This window comes from Barbus barbus (genome assembly GCF_936440315.1).
Source record: "Barbus barbus genome assembly, chromosome: 31".
In the NCBI taxonomy this organism is placed as follows: Eukaryota; Metazoa; Chordata; class Actinopteri; order Cypriniformes; family Cyprinidae; genus Barbus; species Barbus barbus.
In genome coordinates this window covers 5,078,126-5,092,971 of record NC_136759.1, presented here as the reverse complement: position 1 = coordinate 5,092,971, position 14,846 = coordinate 5,078,126, and the positions used below count along the sequence as shown (strand labels likewise).

Genomic DNA, 14,846 nt, shown 5'->3' with positions numbered 1-14,846 from the left:
TTTCGATTACGAGTCCGACTCTCTAACCATTAGGCCACGACTTCCCCTCAATATCATTTGAAAGCTTTAAAACTCAAAATTCATCCCGTGAACACCATTTTGAAATTGGAAATTGCGTTGCCATGGAAATGGTTCTTTAAAATCTTTCAGAGGTCTCCTCCCCCTAAGTGGGCGGAGTCAAGTGTCATATTACAAAATTATTACAGTATTTTACAATCAAAACTTTTTATAATCTTAAAATACATATCGTTGGAAAGGTCAGAGTCTCAAAATTCCATATGTGGTGGTTATTTTGTGATAGACGTAAAACTGACAAAGAAATTTAGACATTTGTGACAGAAAAATGCATCAAATAAAAGTCAATGTAGTTTGGGTGTCACCGGTGGCTGTTTGTGGTATAACACCCTAAATAAAATCTCACAGGAACCTCCATTTATTAAGTTTTTGGTGAGATATAAAGAAACCTTCCCTTAAATAACAATCATTTCAGACCAAAGGGGTGGAATGAGGGTTGAAAATATTTTTGATTATGCATATGTTATTGTATGCGTGTTATAAGTAAAAAATCTTAAAATAATTAAATAAATCCATGCCATGACCCCTTTAAGAGATTTAATTATTAGTCTGCTTTATTCTAAGTGTAAGCCGTTCTCAAAAATATGAATATAAAAACAGTCTGTATTTTCTCAGGTGATTTGCGGTTGTTGTCACTGTGTGCTCCTGAGTGTATTCTATGAGGCACTATTCAGAATGCAATGCACTGTGAGGTTTCCCAGTCGATATATGGACAAAGGCATCCAGCTATTGTTGTAGCTGACTAAAAGTGACAGTCTTTATCACAGTATATTTTCTGACTCATTCTGTGATAAGAATCCACATCAGATCACAAAAGGAAGTTATTTCAAACACTCAGTTGATGCGGTTGTTGTCACTGTGTAAGATATCTGAAATATGAGGCACTAATCAGAATGCAACACACTCAGTGGCGGAGCTAGAGTTTTATACATGGGGTGGCCAGGGGGTGTCCAAGGCTAATTCAGGGGGTCCATGGACCATGACACAAAATCAGTGTATAACTCCAACCTGGCATTAAAAAAGCATGAATAAATCCTACAATTGCTGAGTACTTCACATTACCACACATTAGCTATACATTCCTACCGTAACTTCAAATGTTAGTCTATTGAAGCTTATTTCTCTTAATTCTATCACCTCATTAACCAGTGGCTGGAGCCTGGAGTGAGAATTATTCATGAATAATTAACAAGCCTGTGATTAACATTACCAGTCAAAAGATTTAGAACAGTCAGATTTATAATGTTTTTAATTCTCTTCTGCTCACCAAGCCTGCATTTATTTGATCCAAAATACAGCAAAAGCAGAAATATTTTTATTATTTAAAGTAACTACTTTCTATTTGAATATATTTAAAAATGTAATTTATTCCTGTGATTTCAAAGCTGAATCTTTAGCTCAAAAAACATTATTATTATTATTATTATTGCTGTTGTTGAAAACAGTCGAGTATAATTTTTTCCGGTTTCTTTGATGAAGAGAAAGTTCAGAAGAACAGCATTTATCTGAAATAGAAATCTTTTTGTAACATTATAAATGTCTTTATCATCACTTTTGATTTAAATCATGCTCGCTAAATAAAAGTAGTACCCCCCCCAAAAAAATAATAATATTTCAGATAAATGCTAATCTTTTGATCTTTGTATTCATTAAAAGAATCCTGAAAAAATGTACTCCGCTGTTTTAAATATTTATAATAATAATGATGTTTTTTATGATAATATTTATGTAAGAATTCAGCTTATTAGACTGATTTCTGAAGGATCATGTGACACTGAAGACTGGAGTAATGAGGCTGAAAATTTAGCTTTGATCACAGAAATAAATTACATTTTAAAATATATTCAAATAAAGCAGTCATTTTAAATAATAAACATTTCACAATATTACTGCTTTTGCTGCATTTTGGATCAAATAAATCCAGGCTTGGTGAGCAGAAGAGAATTAAAAATCTTATTGTTCAAACACTTTTGACTGGTAATGTACACTTATTTTCTCTAAACTAAACTATACAGGGAACCCTATTGTTAAGATTAAAGTAACAATTGGCTTTTATACAAGTTCATATTAGACCATTTTTATAATAATGTTATATCTATTCATTTTTATTAATCATAATAAAAAAAGAGCAATTATGAGTAAATATTTAAATGTAATTTTTGCTAAATTCTCTCTATTTTTCTATTATCTACACTCTTAGAAATAAAGGAGCGTAAAAGTTTCTTCACAGCGATGCCATAGAAGAACCATTTCTGGTTCCATAAAGAAATATTCAGTCAAAGGTTCTTTAAAGAATCATCTCTTTCTTATCTTTTTATAATCTGAAGAACCTTCTTTCACCACAAAGAAGCTTTTGTGAAACAGACATGTTCTTCAGATGTTAAAGATTCTTTATGGAACCATTTAGGAAAAAATGTTCTTCTATGGCATCATGAAGCACCTTTACTTTTAAGAGTGTATGATAGAAAAACTTATTTTAATATTAAAATTACATCATTTTAATCATTTAAATACTTTCATAAGCATGAAGTGTATGGATGGGGACTGAATGATTCACAAAGTCAGTCAGGGAAAGTTGCACTTGCTGACACGGGTAACTGATCCAACACAAAATATATTTCTTTATGTACGTAATTATGCAGGAAATCTTAAACATGAACATTATTACTATTATAAAAAATAGTATTAGTATCAGAAATTGATTCAAATATACAATAAATATTACAATACAAGACTGTTACTATATTGCACTATTATATTTAAATCAAAGCTAAGCTTACCATGCATCATCTTGGAAAAAAGTTTGATGTATTTAAGTCTGTACCACATGTAGTCAGCATTATTTCTCTAAATAAGTTATGATGCATGTATTTTATTTTCTGTTTGAGCAGCATCTAATTTAGACTCTTCAAAGCTGCAATAATTCTATGGTGTTTTACTAGCATTACAGTTTCCACAGGAGTAAAATATGTTTATGTTGTTGTATTAATTATTAATTTAACCAATGTTTAAATCAATGACTGCTTCAAAATGCATGCTGTTAATGAAATCATTGTTAAATCATTTGCATCTAGCCAACTGTATGAATAAAAGTAATATTACAACCTAATTAAATAAACAGTGAATAAACTAACTGTACAAGCTGAATAAAGGTATATGCACATATGCTACGAAGCATAAATCTTTATTCAGATTTCAGAATGAGCACTTTCTCATGTGTAATAAATATGTAGAGGCTCTCGGCTGTCCGATGTTTATCATGTTCATCTGTTTTTCGCTGCTGTTTTTAATAAGCAGGGAAATTCCTGACATTAAACAAATAACCATTTACATGCTTAAGATATTTACATTTTAATAATGTACAGGGAGGCTTTAGATATAACATGGTGACTCGTTAGGTGATGCTTTCTCACTAAAAATGTATGATTTCCTATTAACTCAAAAGAATGTATGGGAATACTAGCGTATACCAATATGGCGGGGCTGATTTCACTTTAATGATGTCATGAGCAATCCAGGTCTCTATTATAGATTATTATTATAGATCAGTGGTTTGTCATAATTCACAGGATTGGGGACACTGTGATGAGGGGCAGCATTTTTGCTCTTTGTACTCGCAAAAAAAAAAAAAAAAAAAAAAAATGTAGCCAATAATCCTAACTGAGATTAGAAAGTATGGAAACAAAACAAATCAACCCCAGAGTAATATTTTCCCCATGAGTCTCTCACCTCAGCTGTGAGATGTAGGGCAGACACTGGAGGAATCCCTTCACTTCACTCTCTTCATCTGTCCAGTCTATCAGCTCTACTGGTTTCTTCTCTGTTTGGAGTTTCAGCACTTCTAGGAGGATGGAGCTCTTTCTCTCTGAGAGCTTTATTCTCCAGACTGCAGGAGCTGACTGATAAATTGGCTGTAATGCTGGAAGGACACTCCTGCCTGTTTGAGTCTCATAGTCCTTCATATGTGAGTACAGATCCAGCAGAAAATCACCCTGATTATGACGCTTAGTGTAGTTTTCACTGCAGGGAAAAGATATGTAGCTGCACACAGATGTTAATAATTCAGTGTAATTTTCTCCTTTATTTGCATCAAACTCTGACGCTGAAACAATCAGATTCAGTAGAAACTTTACAGCAGCTTCTCTCCTGGAGTTATCAACGTCAAACCTGTGGAGACACAAATAATTATCACTTCAATGTTTAATGTACAGTATGATCAAAAATACTGCAGGTGACAAATGAAATGATTTAAATATAAAATACATATGAAAGCTGATGAATGATTTGAAAGATTCAATGTCAGTTTGTATTTTAGCTGTAGTGGCCGGTTGTCGAGTGGTGTGTCGTAAATATAATCCTAAAGTGAATAAATAGTAAAGTATTTTGTATTGGTTCAATCTTTTAAAATCTAAACTACATATTAAAGTGAGAGTAATTTAAATAATTTCCTTCAAATTCCCATTTAACCCCGTGTCACAGCCATTACATATTTTATTGCCTTTTTACTCTATCAAATGTTTTAGTAATCACCCTAAATTATATAAAGTCGTGACGTATTGTCAAGTATGGTGACCCATACTCGAAATTGGTGCTCTGCGTTTAACCCATCCAAGTGCACACACACAGCAGTGAGTAGTGAACAAATGCACACACACACACACACACACACACCGTGAACACACACCCGGAGCAGTGGGCAGCCATGCTGCGGCGCCCGGGGAGCAATTGGGGGTTCGGTGCCTTGCTCAAGGGCACCTCAGTCGTGGTATTGAGGGTGGAGAGAGCGCTGTACATTCACTCCCCCCACCTACAATCCCTGCCGGCCGGGGACTCGAACCCGCAAACTTTCGATTACGATTCCGACTCTCTAACCATTAGGCCACGACTTCCCCTAAATATCATTTGAAAGCTTTAAAACTCAAAATTCATCCCGTGAACACCATTTTGAAATTGGAAATTGCGTTGCCATGGAAATGGTTCTTTAAAATCTTTCAGAGGTCTCCTCCCCCTAAGTGGGCGGAGTCAAGTGTCATATTACAAAATTATTACAGTATTTTACAATCAAAACTTTTTATAATCTTAAAATACATATCGTTGGAAAGGTCAGAGTCTCAAAATTCCATATGTGGTGGTTATTTTGTGATAGACGTAAAACTGACAAAGAAATTTAGACATTTGTGACAGAAAAATGCATCAAATAAAAGTCAATGTAGTTTGGGTGTCACCGGTGGCTGTTTGTGGTATAACACCCTAAATAAAATCTCACAGGAACCTCCATTTATTAAGTTTTTGGTGAGATATAAAGAAACCTTCCCTTAAATAACAATCATTTCAGACCAAAGGGGTGGAATGAGGGTTGAAAATATTTTTGATTATGCATATGTTATTGTATGCGTGTTATAAGTAAAAAATCTTAAAATAATTAAATAAATCCATGCCATGACCCCTTTAAGAGATTTAATTATTAGTCTGCTTTATTCTAAGTGTAAGCCGTTCTCAAAAATATGAATATAAAAACAGTCTGTATTTTCTCAGGTGATTTGCGGTTGTTGTCACTGTGTGCTCCTGAGTGTATTCTATGAGGCACTATTCAGAATGCAATGCACTGTGAGGTTTCCCAGTCGATATATGGACAAAGGCATCCAGCTATTGTTGTAGCTGACTAAAAGTGACAGTCTTTATCACAGTATATTTTCTGACTCATTCTGTGATAAGAATCCACATCAGATCACAAAAGGAAGTTATTTCAAACACTCAGTTGATGCGGTTGTTGTCACTGTGTAAGATATCTGAAATATGAGGCACTAATCAGAATGCAACACACTCAGTGGCGGAGCTAGAGTTTTATACATGGGGTGGCCAGGGGGTGTCCAAGGCTAATTCAGGGGGTCCATGGACCATGACACAAAATCAGTGTATAACTCCAACCTGGCATTAAAAAAGCATGAATAAATCCTACAATTGCTGAGTACTTCACATTACCACACATTAGCTATACATTCCTACCGTAACTTCAAATGTTAGTCTATTGAAGCTTATTTCTCTTAATTCTATCACCTCATTAACCAGTGGCTGGAGCCTGGAGTGAGAATTATTCATGAATAATTAACAAGCCTGTGATTAACATTACCAGTCAAAAGATTTAGAACAGTCAGATTTATAATGTTTTTAATTCTCTTCTGCTCACCAAGCCTGCATTTATTTGATCCAAAATACAGCAAAAGCAGAAATATTTTTATTATTTAAAGTAACTACTTTCTATTTGAATATATTTAAAAATGTAATTTATTCCTGTGATTTCAAAGCTGAATCTTTAGCTCAAAAAACATTATTATTATTATTATTATTGCTGTTGTTGAAAACAGTCGAGTATAATTTTTTCCGGTTTCTTTGATGAAGAGAAAGTTCAGAAGAACAGCATTTATCTGAAATAGAAATCTTTTTGTAACATTATAAATGTCTTTATCATCACTTTTGATTTAAATCATGCTCGCTAAATAAAAGTAGTACCCCCCCCAAAAAAATAATAATATTTCAGATAAATGCTAATCTTTTGATCTTTGTATTCATTAAAAGAATCCTGAAAAAATGTACTCCGCTGTTTTAAATATTTATAATAATAATGATGTTTTTTATGATAATATTTATGTAAGAATTCAGCTTATTAGACTGATTTCTGAAGGATCATGTGACACTGAAGACTGGAGTAATGAGGCTGAAAATTTAGCTTTGATCACAGAAATAAATTACATTTTAAAATATATTCAAATAAAGCAGTCATTTTAAATAATAAACATTTCACAATATTACTGCTTTTGCTGCATTTTGGATCAAATAAATCCAGGCTTGGTGAGCAGAAGAGAATTAAAAATCTTATTGTTCAAACACTTTTGACTGGTAATGTACACTTATTTTCTCTAAACTAAACTATACAGGGAACCCTATTGTTAAGATTAAAGTAACAATTGGCTTTTATACAAGTTCATATTAGACCATTTTTATAATAATGTTATATCTATTCATTTTTATTAATCATAATAAAAAAAGAGCAATTATGAGTAAATATTTAAATGTAATTTTTGCTAAATTCTCTCTATTTTTCTATTATCTACACTCTTAGAAATAAAGGAGCGTAAAAGTTTCTTCACAGCGATGCCATAGAAGAACCATTTCTGGTTCCATAAAGAAATATTCAGTCAAAGGTTCTTTAAAGAATCATCTCTTTCTTATCTTTTTATAATCTGAAGAACCTTCTTTCACCACAAAGAAGCTTTTGTGAAACAGACATGTTCTTCAGATGTTAAAGATTCTTTATGGAACCATTTAGGAAAAAATGTTCTTCTATGGCATCATGAAGCACCTTTACTTTTAAGAGTGTATGATAGAAAAACTTATTTTAATATTAAAATTACATCATTTTAATCATTTAAATACTTTCATAAGCATGAAGTGTATGGATGGGGACTGAATGATTCACAAAGTCAGTCAGGGAAAGTTGCACTTGCTGACACGGGTAACTGATCCAACACAAAATATATTTCTTTATGTACGTAATTATGCAGGAAATCTTAAACATGAACATTATTACTATTATAAAAAATAGTATTAGTATCAGAAATTGATTCAAATATACAATAAATATTACAATACAAGACTGTTACTATATTGCACTATTATATTTAAATCAAAGCTAAGCTTACCATGCATCATCTTGGAAAAAAGTTTGATGTATTTAAGTCTGTACCACATGTAGTCAGCATTATTTCTCTAAATAAGTTATGATGCATGTATTTTATTTTCTGTTTGAGCAGCATCTAATTTAGACTCTTCAAAGCTGCAATAATTCTATGGTGTTTTACTAGCATTACAGTTTCCACAGGAGTAAAATATGTTTATGTTGTTGTATTAATTATTAATTTAACCAATGTTTAAATCAATGACTGCTTCAAAATGCATGCTGTTAATGAAATCATTGTTAAATCATTTGCATCTAGCCAACTGTATGAATAAAAGTAATATTACAACCTAATTAAATAAACAGTGAATAAACTAACTGTACAAGCTGAATAAAGGTATATGCACATATGCTACGAAGCATAAATCTTTATTCAGATTTCAGAATGAGCACTTTCTCATGTGTAATAAATATGTAGAGGCTCTCGGCTGTCCGATGTTTATCATGTTCATCTGTTTTTCGCTGCTGTTTTTAATAAGCAGGGAAATTCCTGACATTAAACAAATAACCATTTACATGCTTAAGATATTTACATTTTAATAATGTACAGGGAGGCTTTAGATATAACATGGTGACTCGTTAGGTGATGCTTTCTCACTAAAAATGTATGATTTCCTATTAACTCAAAAGAATGTATGGGAATACTAGCGTATACCAATATGGCGGGGCTGATTTCACTTTAATGATGTCATGAGCAATCCAGGTCTCTATTATAGATTATTATTATAGATCAGTGGTTTGTCATAATTCACAGGATTGGGGACACTGTGATGAGGGGCAGCATTTTTGCTCTTTGTACTCGCAAAAAAAAAAAAAAAAAAAAAAAAATGTAGCCAATAATCCTAACTGAGATTAGAAAGTATGGAAACAAAACAAATCAACCCCAGAGTAATATTTTCCCCATGAGTCTCTCACCTCAGCTGTGAGATGTAGGGCAGACACTGGAGGAATCCCTTCACTTCACTCTCTTCATCTGTCCAGTCTATCAGCTCTACTGGTTTCTTCTCTGTTTGGAGTTTCAGCACTTCTAGGAGGATGGAGCTCTTTCTCTCTGAGAGCTTTATTCTCCAGACTGCAGGAGCTGACTGATAAATTGGCTGTAATGCTGGAAGGACACTCCTGCCTGTTTGAGTCTCATAGTCCTTCATATGTGAGTACAGATCCAGCAGAAAATCACCCTGATTATGACGCTTAGTGTAGTTTTCACTGCAGGGAAAAGATATGTAGCTGCACACAGATGTTAATAATTCAGTGTAATTTTCTCCTTTATTTGCATCAAACTCTGACGCTGAAACAATCAGATTCAGTAGAAACTTTACAGCAGCTTCTCTCCTGGAGTTATCAACGTCAAACCTGTGGAGACACAAATAATTATCACTTCAATGTTTAATGTACAGTATGATCAAAAATACTGCAGGTGACAAATGAAATGATTTAAATATAAAATACATATGAAAGCTGATGAATGATTTGAAAGATTCAATGTCAGTTTGTATTTTAGCTGTAGTGGCCGGTTGTCGAGTGGTGTGTCGTAAATATAATCCTAAAGTGAATAAATAGTAAAGTATTTTGTATTGGTTCAATCTTTTAAAATCTAAACTACATATTAAAGTGAGAGTAATTTAAATAATTTCCTTCAAATTCCCATTTAACCCCGTGTCACAGCCATTACATATTTTATTGCCTTTTTACTCTATCAAATGTTTTAGTAATCACCCTAAATTATATAAAGTCGTGACGTATTGTCAAGTATGGTGACCCATACTCGAAATTGGTGCTCTGCGTTTAACCCATCCAAGTGCACACACACAGCAGTGAGTAGTGAACAAATGCACACACACACACACACACACACACCGTGAACACACACCCGGAGCAGTGGGCAGCCATGCTGCGGCGCCCGGGGAGCAATTGGGGGTTCGGTGCCTTGCTCAAGGGCACCTCAGTCGTGGTATTGAGGGTGGAGAGAGCGCTGTACATTCACTCCCCCCACCTACAATCCCTGCCGGCCGGGGACTCGAACCCGCAAACTTTCGATTACGATTCCGACTCTCTAACCATTAGGCCACGACTTCCCCTAAATATCATTTGAAAGCTTTAAAACTCAAAATTCATCCCGTGAACACCATTTTGAAATTGGAAATTGCGTTGCCATGGAAATGGTTCTTTAAAATCTTTCAGAGGTCTCCTCCCCCTAAGTGGGCGGAGTCAAGTGTCATATTACAAAATTATTACAGTATTTTACAATCAAAACTTTTTATAATCTTAACAAAATACATATCGTTGGAAAGGTCAGAGTCTCAAAATTCCATATGTGGTGGTTGTTTTGTGATCGACGTAATACTGACAAAGAAATTTAGACATTTGTGACAGAAAAATGCATCAAATAAAAGTCAATGTAGTTTGGGTGTCACCGGTGGCTGTTTGTGGTATAACACACTAAATAAAATCTCACAGGAACCTCCATTTATTAAGTTTTTGGTGAGATATAAAGAAACCTTCCCTTAAATAACAATCATTTCAGACCAAAGGGGTGGAATGAGGGTTGAAAATATTTTTGATTATGCATATGTTTTTGTAAGTGTGTTAAGTAAAAAATCTTAAAATAATTAAAAAAATCCATGCCATGACCCCTTTAAGAGATTTAATTATTAGTCTGCTTTATTCTAAGTGTAAGCCGTTCTCAAAAATATGAATATAAAAACAGTCTGTATTTTCTCAGGTGATTTGCGGTTGTTGTCACTGTGTGCTCCTGAGTGTATTCTATGAGGCACTATTCAGAATGCAATGCACTGTGAGGTTTCCCAGTCGATATATGGACAAAGGCATCCAGCTATTGTTGTAGCTGACTAAAAGTGACAGTCTTTATCTCAGTATATTTTCTGACTCATTCTGTGATAAGAATCCACATCAGATCACAAAAGGAAGTTATTTCAAACACTCAGTTGATGCGGTTGTTGTCATTGTGTAAGATATCTGAAATATGAGGCACTAATCAGAATGCAACACACTCAGTGGCGGAGCTAGAGTTTTATACATGGGGTGGCCAGGGGGTGTCCAAGGCTAATTCAGGGGGTCCATGGACCATGACACAAAATCAGTGTATAACTCCAACCTGGCATTAAAAAAGCATGAATAAATCCTACAATTGCTGATTACTTCACATTACCACACATTAGCTATACATTGCTACCGTAACTTCAAATGTTAGTCTATTGAAGCTTATTTCTCTTAATTCTATCACCTCATTAACCAGTGGCTGGAGCCTGGAGTGAGAATTATTCATGAATAATTAACAAGCCTGTGATTAACATTACCAGTCAAAAGATTTAGAACAGTCAGATTTATAATGTTTTTAATTCTCTTCTGCTCACCAAGCCTGCATTTATTTGATCCAAAATACAGCAAAAGCAGAAATATTTTTATTATTTAAAATAACTGCTTTCTATTTGAATATATTTTAAAATGTCATTTATTCCTGTGATTTCAAAGCTGAATTTTTAGCTCAAAAAACATTTATTATAATTTGTATTATTATTATTGCTGTTGTTGAAAACAGTCAATAATAATTTTTTCATGTTTCTTTGATGAAGAGAAAGTTCAGAAGAACAGCATTTATCTGAAATAGAAATCTTTTTGTAACATTATAAATGTCTTTATCATCAGTTTTGATTTAAAACTTCCTTCCTAAATAAAAGTAGTAATTTCTATAATACCCCTCCCAAAAAAATAATAATAAAATAAAATAAATAATTATACAGACTCCAAGTAAAATAAATAAATAAATATTTCAGATAAATGCTAATCTTTTGATCTTTGTGTTCATTAAACGGATCCTGAAAAAAATTACTCAGCTGTTTTAAATATTTATAACAATAATGATATGGTTTTTATGATAATATTTTTTTATGTAAAAAATATTTCTTGAGCAGCAAATCAGCTTATTAGACTGATTTCTGAAGGATCATGTGACACTGAAGACTGGAGTAATGATGCTGAAAATTTAGCTTTGATCACAGAAATAAATTACATTTTAAAATATATTCAAATAAAGCAGTCATTTTAAATAATAAACATTTCACAATATTACTGCTTTTGCTGCATTTTGGATCAAATAAATCCAGGCTTGGTGAGCAGAAGAGAATTAAAAATCTTATTGTTCAAACACTTTTGACTGGTAATGTACACTTATTTATTCTAAACTAAACTATACAGGGAACCCTATTGTTAAGGTTAAAGTAACAATTGGCTTGTATACGAGTTCATATTAGACCATTTTTATAATAACGTTATATCTATTCATTTGTATTAATCATAATAAAAAAGAGCAATTATGAGTAAATATTTAAATGTAATTTTTGCAAAATTCTCTCTATTTTTCTCAAGTTTATGGACACTGGGTGGATTTTCTGTTGTTATGTGACGATGTTTTCTAGCTTCTGTCAAATGGCCTAAAAATATATAGTTTTCTCTGTATATTATCTACACTCTTAAAAATAAAGGTGCTTAAAAGGTTCTTCACAGCGATGCTATAGAAGAACCATTTTTGGTTCCATAAAGAAATATTCAGTCAAAGTTTCTTTAAAGAATCATCTATTTCTTATCTTTTTATAATCTGAAGAACCTTCTTTCACCACAAAGAAGCTTTTGTGAAACAGAAAGGTTCTTCAGATGTTGAAGGTTCTTTATGGAACTATTTAGACAAAAAGGTTCTTCTATGGCATCATGAAGCACCTTTACTTTTAAGAGTGTATGATAGAAAAACTTATTTTAATATTAAAATGACATCATTTTAATCATTTAAGTACTGTCATAAGCATGAAGTGTATGGATGGGGACTGAATGATTCATAAAGTCAGTCAGGGAAAGTTGCACTTGCTGACACGGGTAACTGATCCAACACAAAATATATTTCTTTATGTACGTAATTATGCAGGAAATCTTAAACATGAACATTATTACTATTAATCAAAAATAGTATTAGTATCAGAAATTGATTCAAATATACAATAAATATTACAATACAAGACTGTTACTATATTGCACTATATTATATTTAAATCAAAGCTAAGCTTACCATGCATCATCTCGGAAAAAAGTTTGATGTATTTAAGTCTGTACCACATGTAGTCAGCATTATTTCTCTAAATAAGTTATGATGCATGTATTTTATTTTTTGATTGAGCAGCATCTAATTTAGACTCTTCAAAGCTGCAATAATTCTATGGTGTTTTACTAGCATTACAGTTTCCACAGGAGTAAAATATTATGTTTATTTTGTTGTATTAATTATTAATTTAACCAATGTTTAAATCAATGACTGCTTCAAAATGCATGCTGTTAATGAAATCATTGTTAAAACATTTGCATCTAGCCAACTGTATGAATAAAAGTAATATTACAACCTAATTAAATAAACAGTGAATAAACTAACTGTACAAGCTGAATAAAGGTATATGCACATATGCTACGAAGCATAAATCTTTATTCAGATTTCAGAATGAGCACTTTCTCATGTGTAATAAATATGTAGAGGCTCTCGGCTGTCCGATGTTTATCATGTTCATCTGTTTTTAATAAGCAGGGAAATTCCTGACATTAAACAAATAACCATTTATATGCTTAAGATATTTACATTTTAATAATGTACAGGGAGGCTTTAGATATAACATGGTGACTCGTTAGGTGATGCCTTCTCACTAAAAATGTATGATTTCCTATTAACTCAAAAGAATGTATGGGAATACTAGGGTATACCAATATGGGGGGCTGATTTCACTTTAATGATGTCATGAGCAATCCAGGTCTCTATTATAGATTATTATTATAGATCAGTGGTTTGTCATAATTTGCAGGATTGGGGACACTGTGATGAGGGGCAACATTTTTGCTCTTTGTACTCGCAAAAAAAAAAAAAAGTATGGAAACAAAAATCAACCCCAGAGTAATATTTTCCCCATTGAGACTCTCACCTCAGCTGTGAGATGTAGGGCAGACACTGGAGGAATCCCTTCACTTCACTCTCTTCATCTGTCCAGTCTCTCAGCTCTACTGGTTTCTTCTCTGTTTGGAGTTTCAGCACTTCTAGGAGGATGGAGCTCTTTCTCTCTGAGAGCTTTATTCTCCAGACTGCAGGAGCTGACTGATAAATTGGCTGTAATGCTGGAAGGACACTCCTGCCTGTTTGAGTCTCATAGTCCTTCACATGTGAACACAGATCCAGCAGGAGATCACACTGATCAATCTGATATTCAGAATAATCCCCATTAAAAGGGAAAGATGTGTAGCTGCACACAGATGTTAATAATTCAGTGTAATTTTCTCCTTTATTTGCATCAAACTCTGACGCTGAAACAATCAGATTCAGTAGAAACTTTACAGCAGCTTCTGTCCTGGAGTTATAAATGTCAAACCTGTGGAGACACAAATAATTATGACTTCAATGTTTAATGTACAGTATGATCAAAAATACTGCAGGTGACAAATGAAATGATTTAAATATAAAATACATATGAAAGCTGATGAATGATTTGAAAGATTCAATGTCAGTTTGTATTTTAGCTGTAGTGGCCGGTTGTCGAGTGGTGTGTTGTAAATATAATCCTAAAGTGAATAAATATTAAAGTATTTTGTATTGGTTCAATCTTTTAAAATCTAAACTACATATTAAAGTGAGAGTAATTTAAATAATTTCCTTCAAATTCCCATTTAACCCCGTGTCACAGCCATTACATATTTTATTGCCTTTTTACTCTATCAAATGTTTTAGTAATCACCCTAAATTATATATCATTTGAAAGCTTTAAAACTCAAAATTCATCCCGTGAAAACCATTTTGAAATTGGAAATTGTGTTGCCATGGAAATGGTTCTTTAAAATCTTTCAGAGGTCTCCTCCCCCTAAGTGGGCGGAGTCAAGTGTCATATTACAAAATTATTACAGTATTTTACAATCAAAACTTTTTATAATCTTAACAAAATACATATCGTTGGAAAGGTCAGAGTCTCAAAATTCCATATGTGGTGGTTGTTTTGTG

The 14,846-nt window shown here is 33.0% G+C and overlaps 1 protein-coding gene across 1 annotated transcript in view; it reads right to left on the bottom strand.

Annotated features, from left to right (window-relative positions):
- The window catches only part of LOC306851252 (uncharacterized protein), a gene marked incomplete at its 5' end in the record, with an annotated part of 59,500 nt that overhangs the window by 21,020 nt on the left and 23,634 nt on the right, over positions 1 to 14,846 (bottom strand). Inside the window, 3 exons of the mRNA XM_079387407.1 lie at positions 3,805 to 4,242; positions 8,726 to 9,163; positions 13,783 to 14,223. Of these exons, the coding sequence (XP_079243533.1) occupies positions 3,805 to 4,242; positions 8,726 to 9,163; positions 13,783 to 14,223 (1,317 nt within the window). The remainder of the gene's footprint in view (positions 1 to 3,804; positions 4,243 to 8,725; positions 9,164 to 13,782; positions 14,224 to 14,846) is intronic.